General features: G+C 42.0%; 1 protein-coding gene across 2 annotated transcripts in view; it reads left to right on the forward strand.

The window, feature by feature from the left end:
• The window catches only part of CEP290 (centrosomal protein 290), a 1,500,249-nt gene that overhangs the window by 380,338 nt on the left and 1,104,948 nt on the right, over positions 1-14,963 (forward strand). For both annotated transcript variants that reach the window (XM_078678872.1, XM_078678869.1), the window contains exon 13: positions 4,526-4,698. In XM_078678872.1, coding sequence (XP_078534998.1) covers positions 4,526-4,698 — 173 coding nt within the window. The remainder of the gene's footprint in view (positions 1-4,525; positions 4,699-14,963) is intronic.

A 14,963-nucleotide genomic window follows, 5' to 3' on the forward strand; every position in this document is an offset into this window, starting at 1 on the left:
CATTGGCAAAGCCAATAGCTCTTGCCTAGGCAAGAGCTATTGGCTTTGCCAATGCTTGTTCTAATTTTTGAAGCCTCCTATTTACCATGTAAGAATGGGGCAACTGAATCCGTTTAGGTCCGCTTAATCCCAATTCATTCACACTGCCACAATTACTTCAACCATAGTATGTATGCTGTGCTCAACCCCAAACACCAGTTTATCCTTCCGCCTCAAAAAAGAACTGCCAACATTATTATCCAGTGATAACCACTCTGTAATAATGTCTTTTCATATGCAAATATTTTTACAGTACAAAGAATCGATTTTACAAAAAATACAACTCAGTACTCATTTACTGTTTAAAATGCTTTATTAAAATGAATAAACAGTGCAAAACATCAGTACAAATCAATAGTGGTGGGCAACAGCAACAATTAATAGAATGAGGAAGGGTAATAATAGAAAAGTGACCCTATGAGGTAAAACCTAACTTAATACAGGTGCATTTTAAAAAGTTTTGTTTGAGAAAGAAAAGAGCAAGAGAGAGAAAAAAGAAGAAAAAGGAAAAGAGGAGAGAGGGAAAAGAGAGAAAATAGAGAAAAGAAAGAAAGAAGAAAACAGGAGAAAAATATAACAACAACCTGTCATGATACTGAACAAGATAAATATTTAAGACATTGTCCTGGATAAAAAGTTTGTCAAAGGTAATCACAATAGATCTCTTTTAATCAACAAAGGAGTGGAAGTTGCAAAGGTTCTGTCCATTCTGCGATGATGACAAAGTAAGTTTCACCATGCTAAAAAGGAAATGCTTGATGAGTTTTTCTAATTTGAAGTAATAATTTAAAAAGTAATAGCAATAAATAGGTTGACAAAATTACAATGTTCCTTATAATTAGAAAAGGCAGGAGACAAATGACCTAAGAAAGCATGTTCAATATGGAAAGGAATATCTAACATAAGGATATAATTTAATTTAGACCAGATTTTGGACCAAAGGTCGGCGATAGGGGGACAGTGGCAAAACATGTGGAGAAAATCAGCATTATCATGAGAGCATGACCAGCACTTGGGGGAGTCAAGCAAATTAAATCTGTAAAGGGAAGTAGCGGTAAAAAATAATATGTTATAAAAAAAATAGAGGGTTTGTGTCGTGCTAACTGAGCGAGAGGTGGTGTGGATACGAGACCAAAGAGTGTCCCAAGAGTGTAGAGGAAGATCTATGCTTAGGTCTTTTTCCCAAAGGAGTTCTAAAGGAGATTTAGTTCTGAGTGAGGGGAAGGAGGCAATCAATTTATAAATAATGTCTGCTTTAAACTGGGTAGAAAAGTCAATAGGTGTAGAGGGAGAAGGAGAGGGATCAGGGGAGGTAGTAGGCAAGGGAGTATTAGGGAAGTAAAAATTAGTGAGGACATCCTTAAGTGTGGTGTAATGAGATGAATACCGAGATGAAACATTGTAAAGGGATTGAATCTCAGAAAAAGATAGAAAAGCATCACCATTAATCAAACACAGTATTCATTTAATACAGTGATAGAGCACTTTGACTGTAAAGTCCAGGACTCCTGCTGTAGACTGTAAAAGGGTAACAAAGCTCTAACCTTCCTGCTGTTCAAATGTTTGTGACATTCATAACACATAAAATTGGAAGACCTACAACCAGTGCAATACAGAACTGAAATAGCAGTGTGGGAAAACAATGTTCACAAACAGTTTTTGTTTTCAAGGAATGGCTGAAACATAAGATAATGTTAAAATGGGCATGGTATACTCTACCTGCAAATATGGTTGCTTTTTAGCAAATTGGTAAAGTGTTATGGTCGCAAACCATTTTTTTTCAACAGGAAGTGTGCAGTAGTTCAGAGTTTGTGTTTTTGTACGGCAACCATGGAAGTAACCTCAGGTCATGGTTTAGGGATATTAATAATACCTTGTTTACATTGTGCTTTATACCACACTTGTACTTTTTCTAACCACAGTAAGTAACAGATTTTAATATTACCCATTGTTTAGTAGTCTGTTTACTAACTTTAGAAGGATGTAAGGCTGAGGCTGTCTTGCCAGTGTTTGAACCTCTGACCTTCAGATCACTATATTTTCTCAGCAGTGAATGGTCAGCTTACTGATGCATCAGAAGGGTGCAAGTTTAGGGCACAAAGGGCTTGCAACAGTAATTGACAGTCTCCTGATCATGCTGAAGGCTAGTTACCAGGAGTTGGAACATCACACACAGCAGAGTTGGTGAAGAAATCAGAAAGGTTGGTCCATTGAGGAGTGTGCTTGCCATGCATTTGGCACTTAGCTGTACATGTAGCAGTTGATTTTTCAGCTGCTGGCCTCATCGCTAGAGCGGTCTAAGAGGGCCTTTTCCTGATAGCAAACATATGCAATCGTCAGTCATTCTTAAGAAAGGCATAGAGTGGACTTTATTACTAGATGTCTGTCATCTCCCTGAACTGAATGGAAAATTCACCAGGCAGCAGTAGGGCAGTCAATAGGAGCTTTTGCAAGATCTTCAGGCTTACCTTTAGCCAAGAAAAAGTGGGCGACTAAGGGTATACTTAGGTTCACGTCCAAAAGATGTTTAGTGGGCCATAGTTTACATTCACAAAGCCAAGTAGTTGGCCATGCCCCCACTGCAAGAAATGGCCAGTGTATCTCAAAAGTTAAAATGCCTAGCTGATTAGGCCGGCTCAGTATTTCTCTTCTAATAGGGGAGTCCGGGAAGGTCCTTTCCCAAGAATGTTGGCGGAGGTCTCTTAGAAAGTGGCAATACTCAAGATTTGCCTTCCATGAGACTGTCTTCAGGGGCTTTGGATTTGTTCCAGCACGGCGCGCACTCTGACAACCAATACCGATCCTTGTGACAGCATTAGTCTAATATCGGATCAACCAGCTTTATAAGTCACTCGTTTCCGGAGGGCCCTTTTGGACCAACAACAGTACTGGAAATTATGCTATGTTGCAGTTTTAATAGGAGATGCTGAATCACGCCAGCACTTTTGTGCACAACGATACATCAATATTTCAGCATTTTAAGAACTCAACTCACTGCTTTTTCTAGACCTCTATCGGCCAGACGTATATCTTTGTAGCTTGTCATTTTTAAGACTAACCCGCATGATGTACTAATTGGGTTAGATATTCCCTAAAGATTGTGGGACTCTCACCACAATACTTCTGGTGCCTCCTCCAATCCTCTGTCCTGATAATGACTCTTTTATGATTCGTTTGGTATTGTGGGTCGAAACATCTACAGTTTTCACCTGTGGACTGTTATTTTAATTTGATTGTGGATCGTGACAGTCGTAACACGCATATCGGAAATAACCTCATTCTATCCATGTCAGTCACATGTATGTAGTATTGTATATATCAACAGCACACTATTTACTGTATCACTTTTCACTGCACCATCAAGAGGAGCACCTCAGTTTGGTATTTGATATTTTGAAATAATAATCTGTTAAAATGAAAAAAAAAAATACATTAAATGCATAAAACCATACTTGTGAGAAGGGTTTCTTAGGAAACGATTGCCATGGAAGTAAAGGGCTACACTTCCCCCGTAGGGACAAGGGGCCTGATGTACGACCCTCAGTGTTTGAGACTCACAATCTGCATTTTTTGCTACTCGCAGATTGCAGTCGCACACACTGATGTACAACAGTGTCTGAGACACTGTTTGTAATTCTCAAATCGGTCGCAAAGGACCTGCCTCATTAATATTCGGCACTCACAGGGATGGTGGCCTACTGGGGTCAGCAGACCACCATATCTGTCTGCTTTTTCAATAAAGCAGTTTTTGTTTTTGAAATGCAGCCCGTTTTCCCTAGAGAAAAACAGAATGCATTTAGAAAATAAAAATAAAATGTTTCAAGGTAATTTTTTAGGAGCAGGCAGTGGCCGGTTTTCGCTGCCAATCACAAAGGGGAAAGGGTCCCCTAGGTCTCATGTCCCATTTGCACTGGCTTACCACCAATTTGAAATTCTCCTGTAACTCTCTTTTAGGAAGAGACGTCCTTGGCATGCCCCTTCCTAATAATGACTCGCAAAATAGGTTTGGTACACATTACAACCCTTTATAGCAGTCGCAAAGAGGCAGATTTCCCATTTGCGACTGCTAAAAACGGTCGTAAGTCTGGCTCCATTTATGTTATTAATCAGACTTCAGTGGCCAGCACTGATCGTCCATCTTGTAAACGTTACTCTTACAGTATAATAGATGTTTGTGATCAGCTACAGGTAACCTTATTTACAGATTAAGTGAATAGATTCACCAAACATTTACCTTACACAATCTTTGTGGACGATCCCTTGAAGGGGAAAAAGAAGTTGTAAATCTTTTCTCATCATTAGCAATTTCTCATACTTATAACCTACCTTTCATACCCCCTAAAATTATCAGAGACAATTATCAAAGGGGATTCACTATTCTGCAAAGAGCTTAACTGAATGTTTGTAAGCATTGTAAAAATGGTTGTTTTAAGAAAATGAACTTCTTTTAATAATGCTAAAACATATGCTTTTGTATATTTCCCAGGAGTGTCTTCAAACTCGCAGCAGAATCGCCTTTTAGAGCTCCAGGCTATGCTGCAGCTTGTGGAACAGAGATCCAAAGAGGCAGAACGAGTAGCAGAGCTGGCCGAAGGAGATGCCAGGGAAAAAGACAAGGAGTTGGTGGAAGCCCTGAAGCGACTAAGGGAATATGAAATGGTACACATTTTATGTTATTGAAGTTTCTGTTAAAAGTCCATATTATGTCTCATTCCAGTGCAATGAAGGACTTCTACAGATAAGTTACATTTACTCTTGTGACTTTTTAGGTCTTGCACATGCGCAGCTCGCTCGGCGAGATCTAATGATTTTGAGTAGTTTCAGTAAAGGGCTTTAAGCCCCGCCCCTCTTTTCCATTGGCCGGCATCACCGTTTATGCTAAACGGTGGCCAGCCATTGGTTAAGAGCTCTTTATGACGTGTACTTTAGGCTTTTTCGGCCGGCCCGCTTGGACGGGCTCGTCTGCCTTCCGTGCGTCACAAAAGGTTTCTTATCTTTATGTGGCGATGTGTTTCAAACAAAAGGCCCCATAAAGACAAGAGATCACCGCCGGGAGCTCCATCGCCTGTGGGCTCCTATGTCACCTCTAGCCGCGCTGGGATTGGCCCAGCGTCACAGGTTGCCTAGCAGCGGAGGGGGTCTCGTCTCCTATGCGTGCACGACCAGTGCCTGTGCAACACTTGTTTTTTCGTCCCAGAACGACACGCACTGCTGTGTCTATTTTGTGAGTGTTGGGGAAGTTTTCCGCTTTGCTGCAAACTTCTGAAAGCTCACAGCACACAGAAACAATATAAAATAGAAGTGAACATAGCCCAGCCCTTCATCTGCGAGTGATACACACACCCCATTTGAGGATTTCGAAGCACAGGACCCCATGCATGTCTGCCACCCCGCTAAGGAGCCGATGCTAGGAATGTTTCTGCTACTGAGTCAGTGTTTGCTGGTAGAAACCGTCTGCAAAGGGGCGGCGCCTGCTAGGCCACTCTATACAGGGCATGGTGCTAGCAGGGGCTATGCGCGGGGCATAGCTGCATCCATGTGTTATACGGGTTGTCGGTAAAAACGCGGACTCATATGGTAACTGGCGGCCCCCACTGCCTATTTGATGATGCTGCAGTTGTCTCTTTGCTTAACACAGGGACAAGACAGGGCCTTTCTGCGTAGGTCAGCGTGCTGAAAAGGCCTCTCTGCATGGGGCAGGTTGCTGACGTGACATCCGTCCAGAAGGTAAGATGCAAGGCCTTCACGTGGTGCTGGCAGAGCCTTACCATGGGGACCACAAGCCTATGCCCATGCCTTTAAGTTGGATAAAAACACCGGAGGGCCTCTCAAAGAGGCATGGCTGATGGCATTAAGGGCGTGTAAACTGTTGACTCACAACAAACGCATGTGCCACATTTATGATGGCCTTTCACCGGTTCTAGTCCCATAAGTTGTCTCAATGTAGGTTTTGGTTCCTTTTTGACTGCCGCTCTCACAATATAGTTTGAAATGCTGTTCTCTTTTTTGAAGGCAAATAAGGGGGCCATGGTGAAATCCTCATCCAGTTTTTTCAAGAGGAGCCAGTTTTGACGGTGAGTCAACCGTTGAAGGTTCATTATTTACCCATAGAGAAATACATTGGAAACATGAATCCTTCTCTAACTGCAAAACGAAATTTGTAATATATGGAATAACCTGCCCATGTGGGATGTTTTACATCGGAAAAACAAGCCAAGAAATACGTCCGCGGATTAGTCAGCATAAATCCCGTATCAGAAAAAATGTGGAAACAGCACCTCTTGTAAATCATTGAGCAAAAAAACTACATACGGAACTCCGGTAGACAGTAATTTCAAATGTGGAAACAGATCCTCGAGGAGGAGATCGTGAACAGAAACTATCAAGAAGAGAAGCTCTATTAATCGTAAAATTTGACACAGCAGTGTCAGGATTAAATGAGAATTCGGAATTATATACATTATAAGACCGTTATTTCTGCAACAAACTTTATGATATCATAACAATGGCTTTATGAGTGCGCTAGAATGGAAGTCCAAGTTATAAGCTTGCGAGAAATGGATCAGCCTCCAATTTATTTATCCATTTTAAAACGATGGAGAATCAAGCCAGCGGGATGCCAACGGTCCAACTACAATTTGTTCCCAAAAAATTGCCCCTAGATTCGAACTCTAGGGAGAGTTTGTTGACGCCATTACGGGAGCAAACTACAAATCCCAGAGGGTCAAGCGCTCTTTAAAATACGTTTATTCTAAACATTGCAGGGGTGACAATCTCAGATAATGTGAGTCCGAAACCCAGGATTTAACTGTTTAAAAAGGGAGTCAGCCAAAGATTTGAATGCCGGCTGCATAGCACTGGGTTGGTGTCTTTTTTCACAATGAAACTACAAACCCCAGCACCATTAGCTTCCCACATGCAGGCCTTTAAATCAATGGAAGTAGCGGAAGGAAAAGCAGGCACATCCATTGGCCAGAATATTCAGAACACCCGGAAGCGATTCGCGCACGAACAAGGTGACACATTCACAAGTAAATGCTGTCCCGTTCTCTTTTGTGTTACGATATGCGAGCTTCCCCGAAATTGAGTTATTAACATTCCACACACTCCCCTTGCCTCCTAGAGCACTAGTGAAAAGTACCATCACTGAGCGCACAGCGGCCCCGATTCCAAAATACGACGGGCAAGGTAAGAGACCTCCGCAATAGTAAAAATGGCGTCATAAGCATACACTGCAAACCGCTAATAGCAGCACCCCTGGTCTCCCTCCTATAGAACTACTTTGACCCTACGGCCGTGCACTTGTTTGAGGCACCCACATTACCATCACTTGAGCAGAATCAATAAGAGTGGCAATTCAAGGATAACATGTAAGATATAAATAATGGTGCAATTCAAACTAAATGCACCGCGTTCAAATTCAATGACAGGACGATCATTTCTTCTTTTCTCTTCTCTTCTTTCCCTCCTTCGGTCCTGTTAGTCACCAGACTCACCGCTCCTTAAACGATTCACTTATGGTATCTGTTTTTTAACTCACTCAGAGGTAAGCTAGGGCAGACTGCAAGTCTGGTGGGGCTTTGTCAAACGCAGGTTAAGGTCATATTTTGATTTGCGTCTTCTTGTGTTTTTTCCTAGAGAGGTTTGGTCCTGATGAGAACCCCTTACTCAATGGGGTTTGAAACTCGTAGACCATTGGAGTAACCAAACATTTTGCTTGGTGTAAATTGCATGTTTATGTAATCGGATTCTTTCCAAATTAATGTGGTCTATTAAATGTAAAAACAAAATTTTGTACAATCACTTTTTCTAGCAAAATAAGATTTTGTAAAGCAATATTGTTTGGTTTGTAGTATGTGAGTGTACTATTAATACTTGTCGTGAGTATGGAATGTATGTATGTAGAACCAGTGGGATGGTGAGAATGGTGTGAATTGTTGAATATAAGTAGAATTTGTATTGTTGTGCTATGTAATTTTTGTACAGTATTTGTGGGTACAGTGTCTAATGTATTGTGTATACTGAAAAAACTTTTTTGAAAAAATTAAGTGTGATGAAAAATTAAAATAAAAGCTACAAATGAGCTTAAGGATGAAGTGATGGTTGGTTCGCACATCTTTTTCAAACTTGATTTAAAATAAGCAGCAGCATTGGCCTTTTTTTTGGTGTTGGTTTATAAGTGCTCAGCCTTGCTGCTTTCGAGCCATACCCTTTGTTGTTATTGATGATTGCGTGTCTTCAGGCGCAGTGTCTTGCGTGTGTGATGCGTTTTGTTTATTACTGCCATCTTGTTAGTATACCCTTGATGTGCGGTGTTTTACGTGTGGGCTGCCTTTTGATTGTGTCCCGATTTCCCCCCCCCCCACTTGCTTTGAATAAAAACAAAAACCTTTGCACACCCAGACCCCGAGAAGGCACACCGTTCACAGAGAAGCCAAGGATTGGATGATCAGGCCATGTGACCTACCGACATGTACCGTGAGACAGTTGAGCACACCCAGACCCCGAGAAGGCACTCCGTACACAGTATGCCCTGTACAAGCATTGAAGATGCAATAGGTCTCGCGTTTGATTAAGTTAAAGCCATTTGCTTTGCTAATGGTATTGTATAGCAAAGCAAATGGCTTTAACTTAATCAAAGGCGACACATATTGCATTTCTAATGCTCGTTTTGAATGACTTCAGGCATATAGAGTATCATTGCAGAAAATATTACACTGATGTCAAAAAAGGCCATACTAAAATATAAATTGTGAAATTACCCCTCTCTGATTCTGAACAGAACTTACTCCCTCAGTTGCCATTTTGAAATATTTAAGATGCAAAACCAGTGAGTCCTAAATACACTGTATCTTTAAGTAGAAAGACAGGTGCCACATCATATTTATTAAAGCTTTTATATATCTCACCGTATTTTGCCTACTGACTGCTTCAAATAACCTTGTCATGTATATATCATTTCATTGGGTTAGTGAAATTAAAGAGCAATTATTAAGGAACCCTGGGTCAAGTTCTTACCTCAGATAATCCTAAAGTGATAGGCAAGACATTTAAATATGAGAATGACTCCTGTTATGTACATTATTGAGTTAATTCATCACAACCTTGTCAACCATCAAAAGCAATTCTCTCATGACTTTGCACTGCATCAATCGCCTCTCCATCCCCATCATCCTTCTCAGCATCCAAGAAGCACACAGGGGTCAACCTAAAAGAGAAAAACAAACCTTCAGATCCCTCAGAGACAACCTAGAGCTCAAACATGGCTTTTGCCCTGTTACCTCCAAAGGCAGTACCCTTCTAAATAACTTTAACATATTTATGGTAAACCACATTCCAACTAAAACATGCAAGTGGCAGCCAAACCTTTCAGTATTCTGGTACTCCAAAGACCTCGCACACAACAAACGTCCAACATGTCTATAGGAAAGAAAATGGTAGAAAAAAAGAGTTCCTGGCCGCCTTACATAGGCTTAGTACTATACCATCTCAATCAGTGAATCTGATATGAGAAGCGGCACACCTGTCCAATAAAGTCAACCACTGCATCAAACCCCGCATGATCCTACAATCCCATGGACCAGACAAGTGTCTTGCCATGAACTTCTAAAGCAACACAGTGTATACAGTCCAACAGCACTAAACCTGTTTCTGCTCTAAGACCCACCCTTCTGTGCTACCTCCTACAATAGTTATCTTTCAGACCCATGCCTCTCCAAGGCCTCGCAGACATTAACAACTCTGTCACACCAAGTTCCTTTGAAAATGTCTTGGCCCTATTCATCATCAAATCACTCTCCAGAGAAACTCTATCATCCTTATTCACTGTTGTCAATGTCTCCATCTACAATCCACTCCCCCAGTGCTGCATGTCTCCAAACTCTGCAGCGCTCTGCTGACAGCATTTTGCCTGGGTTGGTGCCGCCTGTACGTTACCTCTGTCCCCAGTGAGCTAGCAACTTAATTCTGCTTCATTCATTCTGGGCTGACTAACTTTTCCTAACCTGTGCCAAGCCACCACCGTATCAGTTTTTTGTCTAAATCAGTTAGCCAGTTTATTAATGTGTTGCATCTGTATTGTATCTGTATTCCTGTATTAGTCAGTTACCCAGTTTTTGTTGCAGTTTCTGTTAAGCTTCACCTTTTCTTTACTGCACCGTTGGAAGCCAACTCACTGCGTTGCATGCTCCTTTCCCATTCGTTCACCACTCCCACCACCTAGTGCCCACCCCCCTCTAAGGACCTACTTAATGGAAGCTGCTGTGCTGTTGTGCGAAAGGCAAGGCCATCTGTGCCCTTCTGTGCCTGGACTACGCCCAGCACCAGGAACCCTGGTTCTTCCACCCCACGCAGCTAAACCGCGGCACACCTCCGAGCTCTAGATCCCGACATATCTCCATGCACCACAAGAGGACCGTTTTCCTGCCAGCACTGCCGCTCCACCTCCAACACCGAAGCAACCAACATCGCCGGAGACACCATAACTACGACTATGTCAACCACACCGCCTGAAGCTGCCACTTCACAACTACAGTGCATTCTACTCACCGCATTATCGCTCGGTAAACACGCCAAGAAGATCTGGGACACGATCTCCTCCCCCAACCTGAATAGAGACTTGGCTGAACCCCGCCTCTCCGCTGGACATCGCCACCGTCACCCCCGAAGGCTACAAAATAACACACTAGGACCAAACCAACAAACAGAGGTTGAATTGCCGTCATCTGCAAGGACACATCCGCTGCAAGACCTCCTTAGATGACTCAACACCGAGAGTGGAGCATAGATTCACATGTGACCCCCTGGAAAAGGCCCACTTACTTATCTCAGTTTTTTATATTTGTGCGCACTTGTGCTTGGAAAATCTGAGGGACTGGAGCTTCTCTCAGGGAGGCTCTACAGGGTGGTCCCTTCTGATTGCCTAGTTCGAAATTTGGTACTTTTTTTTACTAAAGGACAGAGATATGTTACAAAAGGTTTTTAGGTCTATGGTCTTATTTTCTATGTCTAATAGGACATTTATTTTAATAATACCTGGGACTCCCATCGCGGCGACAGCGAATGATTCAAGCATGTGAATCTATGAAAGATGCCAATACTGGAGAACTATAGTTACAAGTAAGTAACTTGTTTCTTGTAGGGAATTTGGGGTCATATGTCCATCACGCACCCCCATGATGATTGCCTTTTATGATCGTCTGACCACTACATCGAGGGATGCTCTTCGTGAATCCGAAGGCCCTCAAGGAGAGAGAAGCAAAACTGTTCATAGCCAGGGCAAAGAAGCAGAAGAGGGGTCGTAAAAGGACAAAGCTGAGGTTCAAGTTGCCGACTCTGCACACCTCGAAGTCATCGAGTAAGCACAAGAAGTGGCATCATGGCTCCAGACGTCGCTCCTCTAAGGATAAGTCATGAAGTCGGGGTCTCCACCCTTACGGCATCAAAAGAAGGATGAGATCTCACCAAACTAAGTTCTTTCTCTCTCCCACCGGATGTGGTGGATGTTATATTATTGGCCAGAAGACACTCCACAAAATCTGTTTATTGTGGTAGGTGGTCCTGGTTCGTTAGTTGGTGAGGAGAGAGATCAATTGACCCTTTGCAGGCCCATTTGTCTGATATTCTGAGTTTCACTCTTTCCTTGGCTCAACAGGGTTGTGCTGTAGCAACTCTTAAAGGCTACTTGTCTGCCTTGTCTGCCTTTCTTTGCATACCAGACCAACTCTCTTTGTTTACGTCTCCAATAGTCATAAGATTCATTAAGGGTTTCACTAACAGGTTTCCTCCCACTCCATTTATCATGCCTCAGTGGGATTTAAATTGAGTTCTTACTTTCCTGATGGGGTCCCCCTTTGAGCATCTACATAGCTGTCCGTTGAGGCTTCTATCATTCAAGACAATTTTTCTGATTGCGTTTACCTCTGCCAGGCGGGTTAGTGAGCTACAGGCTCCTAGTTCTAAGCCTCCTTTCACCTCTATTCATGCAGATAAGATGGTTTATGAGGCCAGAGCTGCTTTCCAGCCTAAGGTGGCCACTCCCTTCCACCTAGGACAGTCTATCACTTTACCCACTCTTTATACTCCCCCTCACACTTCTAAGGAGAAGAGACTTCACTGCCTGCACTCTGAGAGGGCGGTTAGCTTCTACCTGGACAGGTCTAAAGACTTCAGGCTGGATGACCAACTTTTCATTGGTTACGTGGGAAAAATGAAGGACAAGGATGTCCACAAGCGAATGCTGTCCAGGTGGATCATCCTCTGCATCAAGGTCTGCTACGCCTTAGCCAAAAAAGAGCCCCTTGAAGGTATTCAAGGTCATTCCACCAGAGCCAAGTCTTCTTCTTCAGCTTTGTCTAGAGGTGTCCCTGTTGTAGACATCTGTAATGCGGCAACTTGGACCTCCCTCCACACTTTTGCGAAGCATTCCTGCTTATACTCAGAGGGACGACCAGTTTGCACGTTCTGTTCTGCAGAATTTTTTGGTATAGGTAGGCGGACAGCCTCCTCCAGGAGCGGGACTGCTTGGGGATTCAGTTCAAAAGGTGAGTGATTCACAGGCAGATGTATCCATCAGAAGAAAAAGTGACTTACCTTCAGTAACGTTTGTTCTGGTGGATACAGGATCTGCCTGTGAATTCCTCACTGTCCCATCTGCCTCCCCATTGCTTGCCTATCTGTACTGATAAGATTTTTGGGTATGACATTCTTGTATTTCATTGTTTTTTTAAATGATATGATGCTTGTCGCTAGGAAATGTCTATATTTTAGAATTTCCGTTTTCTTTTCTTCTTTGAATCGTATACTGCGTATACTTGTGAAATGTTGTTGGTTCACCAGTTAGCCCCAAAGGCACGGAAAAAAAATGGGTGGAATGGACGTCAGCACGCCGCCGACGTCTTCTTTTGGCTCCTATAATGTTACGCGGAGCTGTTCCATTTTGATGTCCTCGTCAACATGGGAGAGCTATGAAAAAAGTTTCCATGGAATGCTGCACAAGGGGTAATTCAAAAGGTGAGGATTCCACAGGCAGATACTGTATCCACCAGAAAAAGTGTTACCGAAGGTAAGTAACTTGTCCTTTTGGCACACTGCATAATCAAAGGCAAAATATGTGTGTCACTGGTAGGGAGATAATATAATATAAATAATATAATTATATATATTATAATTATATGCATATATCATATATTAATATAAAGTTCTTCCCTACCCATTACAGCTGGAAAAATCTTGGCTACACCAGTCTTGAGATAGGGTGCATCATTTAATCATTACCTGTTATAGCCAGCACACTGAATCTACATTTCTTTTCATAGTGCTGGTGACGATTTCTATGATGACTCCTGTATCCAAATATTTCCTATTTTGTAAAAAAGCTAATTCAACCCTGGTAAATCAGAGTGCTTCTAACAACTTTAATGTAGAAACCTCTTCAATACATGCGTTTCAGCAAACTTCCATTATGTATAAGAAAACAGTTATAGCTTGGACATCAATGAGAATTTCTGAGGAACTGCAAGCATCCTCTCCCATTCTTTTATAATTTTCTATAGCGATTGTGGTGCCACTACCGCTTTCAAAGTTCCTTACTCAGGATGTGTAGCAATTGCATGTTAAACAGTTGACTTCCCTCTCAGCTTTCCTCCCATCAATAAACACATTGGATGAACCTGTATTTTATTTGCTTGATGCAATAGATTTTCTAAACTTTTACGTGATTAGATTAATAATTCCACATAGTTTAACACGTCCTTTTTTGTGTAGCTAAAGCAGTCAACTATTTTTAAGTAGAGGAACACAGAGTGATCTTGTCTTGCAGTAAGTACCATCACATGCAGTCAAAAAGAATTCTACCAGATAGTCACAGTTCACTCTCCAAGAGACAAAGCTTAGATAACAGACTCTCAAAGAACACTTGTATAGAAGAGATTTACAGAACAGTGCTATAGAGTTTGGTGCATTCATAATGCTCTCTGGGTTCATATGCAAAGGCAGACTGCTGGGTCAGATTGCTTAGGAACTTAGTATATTAATAACAACTTTTTCACCCTCCTTCACCTTTTGTGAGATGCTATGCACCAGTGCTTCCATTAAGAAAAAATTGGCAGAATAGAGAATGTCTCCCATTGACAACACTCTGGACATGACCTTAGACTGCCAATGGTGCACCAATCTATTAGGCAACATATAGAGGAACGGTTGTATGTGAGAACATTTATGCAGTGTCTACCAAAGAGACAAACAGAAAGTTCTGTTGTAGTTTGAAGAATTAGTCAGTCCATGTTAGGAGTTCGCAACTACAGGTTGCCTTGGGATATATTCAGAAGTACAAGGACCTCTGCTGAAAACCGCAGATAACATGTACCAGAGTGAGGCAAAGTTCAAACAGTAGGGCTTTGGAATCTGAGGTATGGTACATGAGTGGAAAAGCAAAAGAACTGCTCAGGAGAGTGATATTTGTAGTGTAGACAACAGCTAAGAAGCCATTGCAACATTATTTTGCCTGGCAAGTTAGAAGTGTCCTTAAGACTGTTTAAGCAGCTGCTTACTGAAGTGAATAGAAAGGACTTTGTACAGACACAACTAGATGACTTGTTACCCTATCTTAATTCGTGGAACTCCCATCGCATGCCATAAATCCTGCATGTTGAAACTGGAAGCAGACATGAGGTATATTCCGTAAATCTAATCCGAGCGGCCCAAACTCAAAAATAAATTGTAGGATAAAGCTGATCCCAACAACCTATAGCATACAGCCCACATAAATGCCAGGCTACTCATGCCTGTGATACTGTATCACTGACACATTATTTAACAACAGTTGTTCATCTGGTTTTTGGGTAGATATTCATATGTTTTTTGTAGCTGTCACACAGGTTATGATGTAGGTGTTATTAAAATGATGGCACAGTAAACGTGCAAAT

This window comes from Lissotriton helveticus, chromosome 1_1, assembly GCF_964261635.1.
Source record: "Lissotriton helveticus chromosome 1_1, aLisHel1.1, whole genome shotgun sequence".
Taxonomy (NCBI): domain Eukaryota; kingdom Metazoa; phylum Chordata; class Amphibia; order Caudata; family Salamandridae; genus Lissotriton; species Lissotriton helveticus.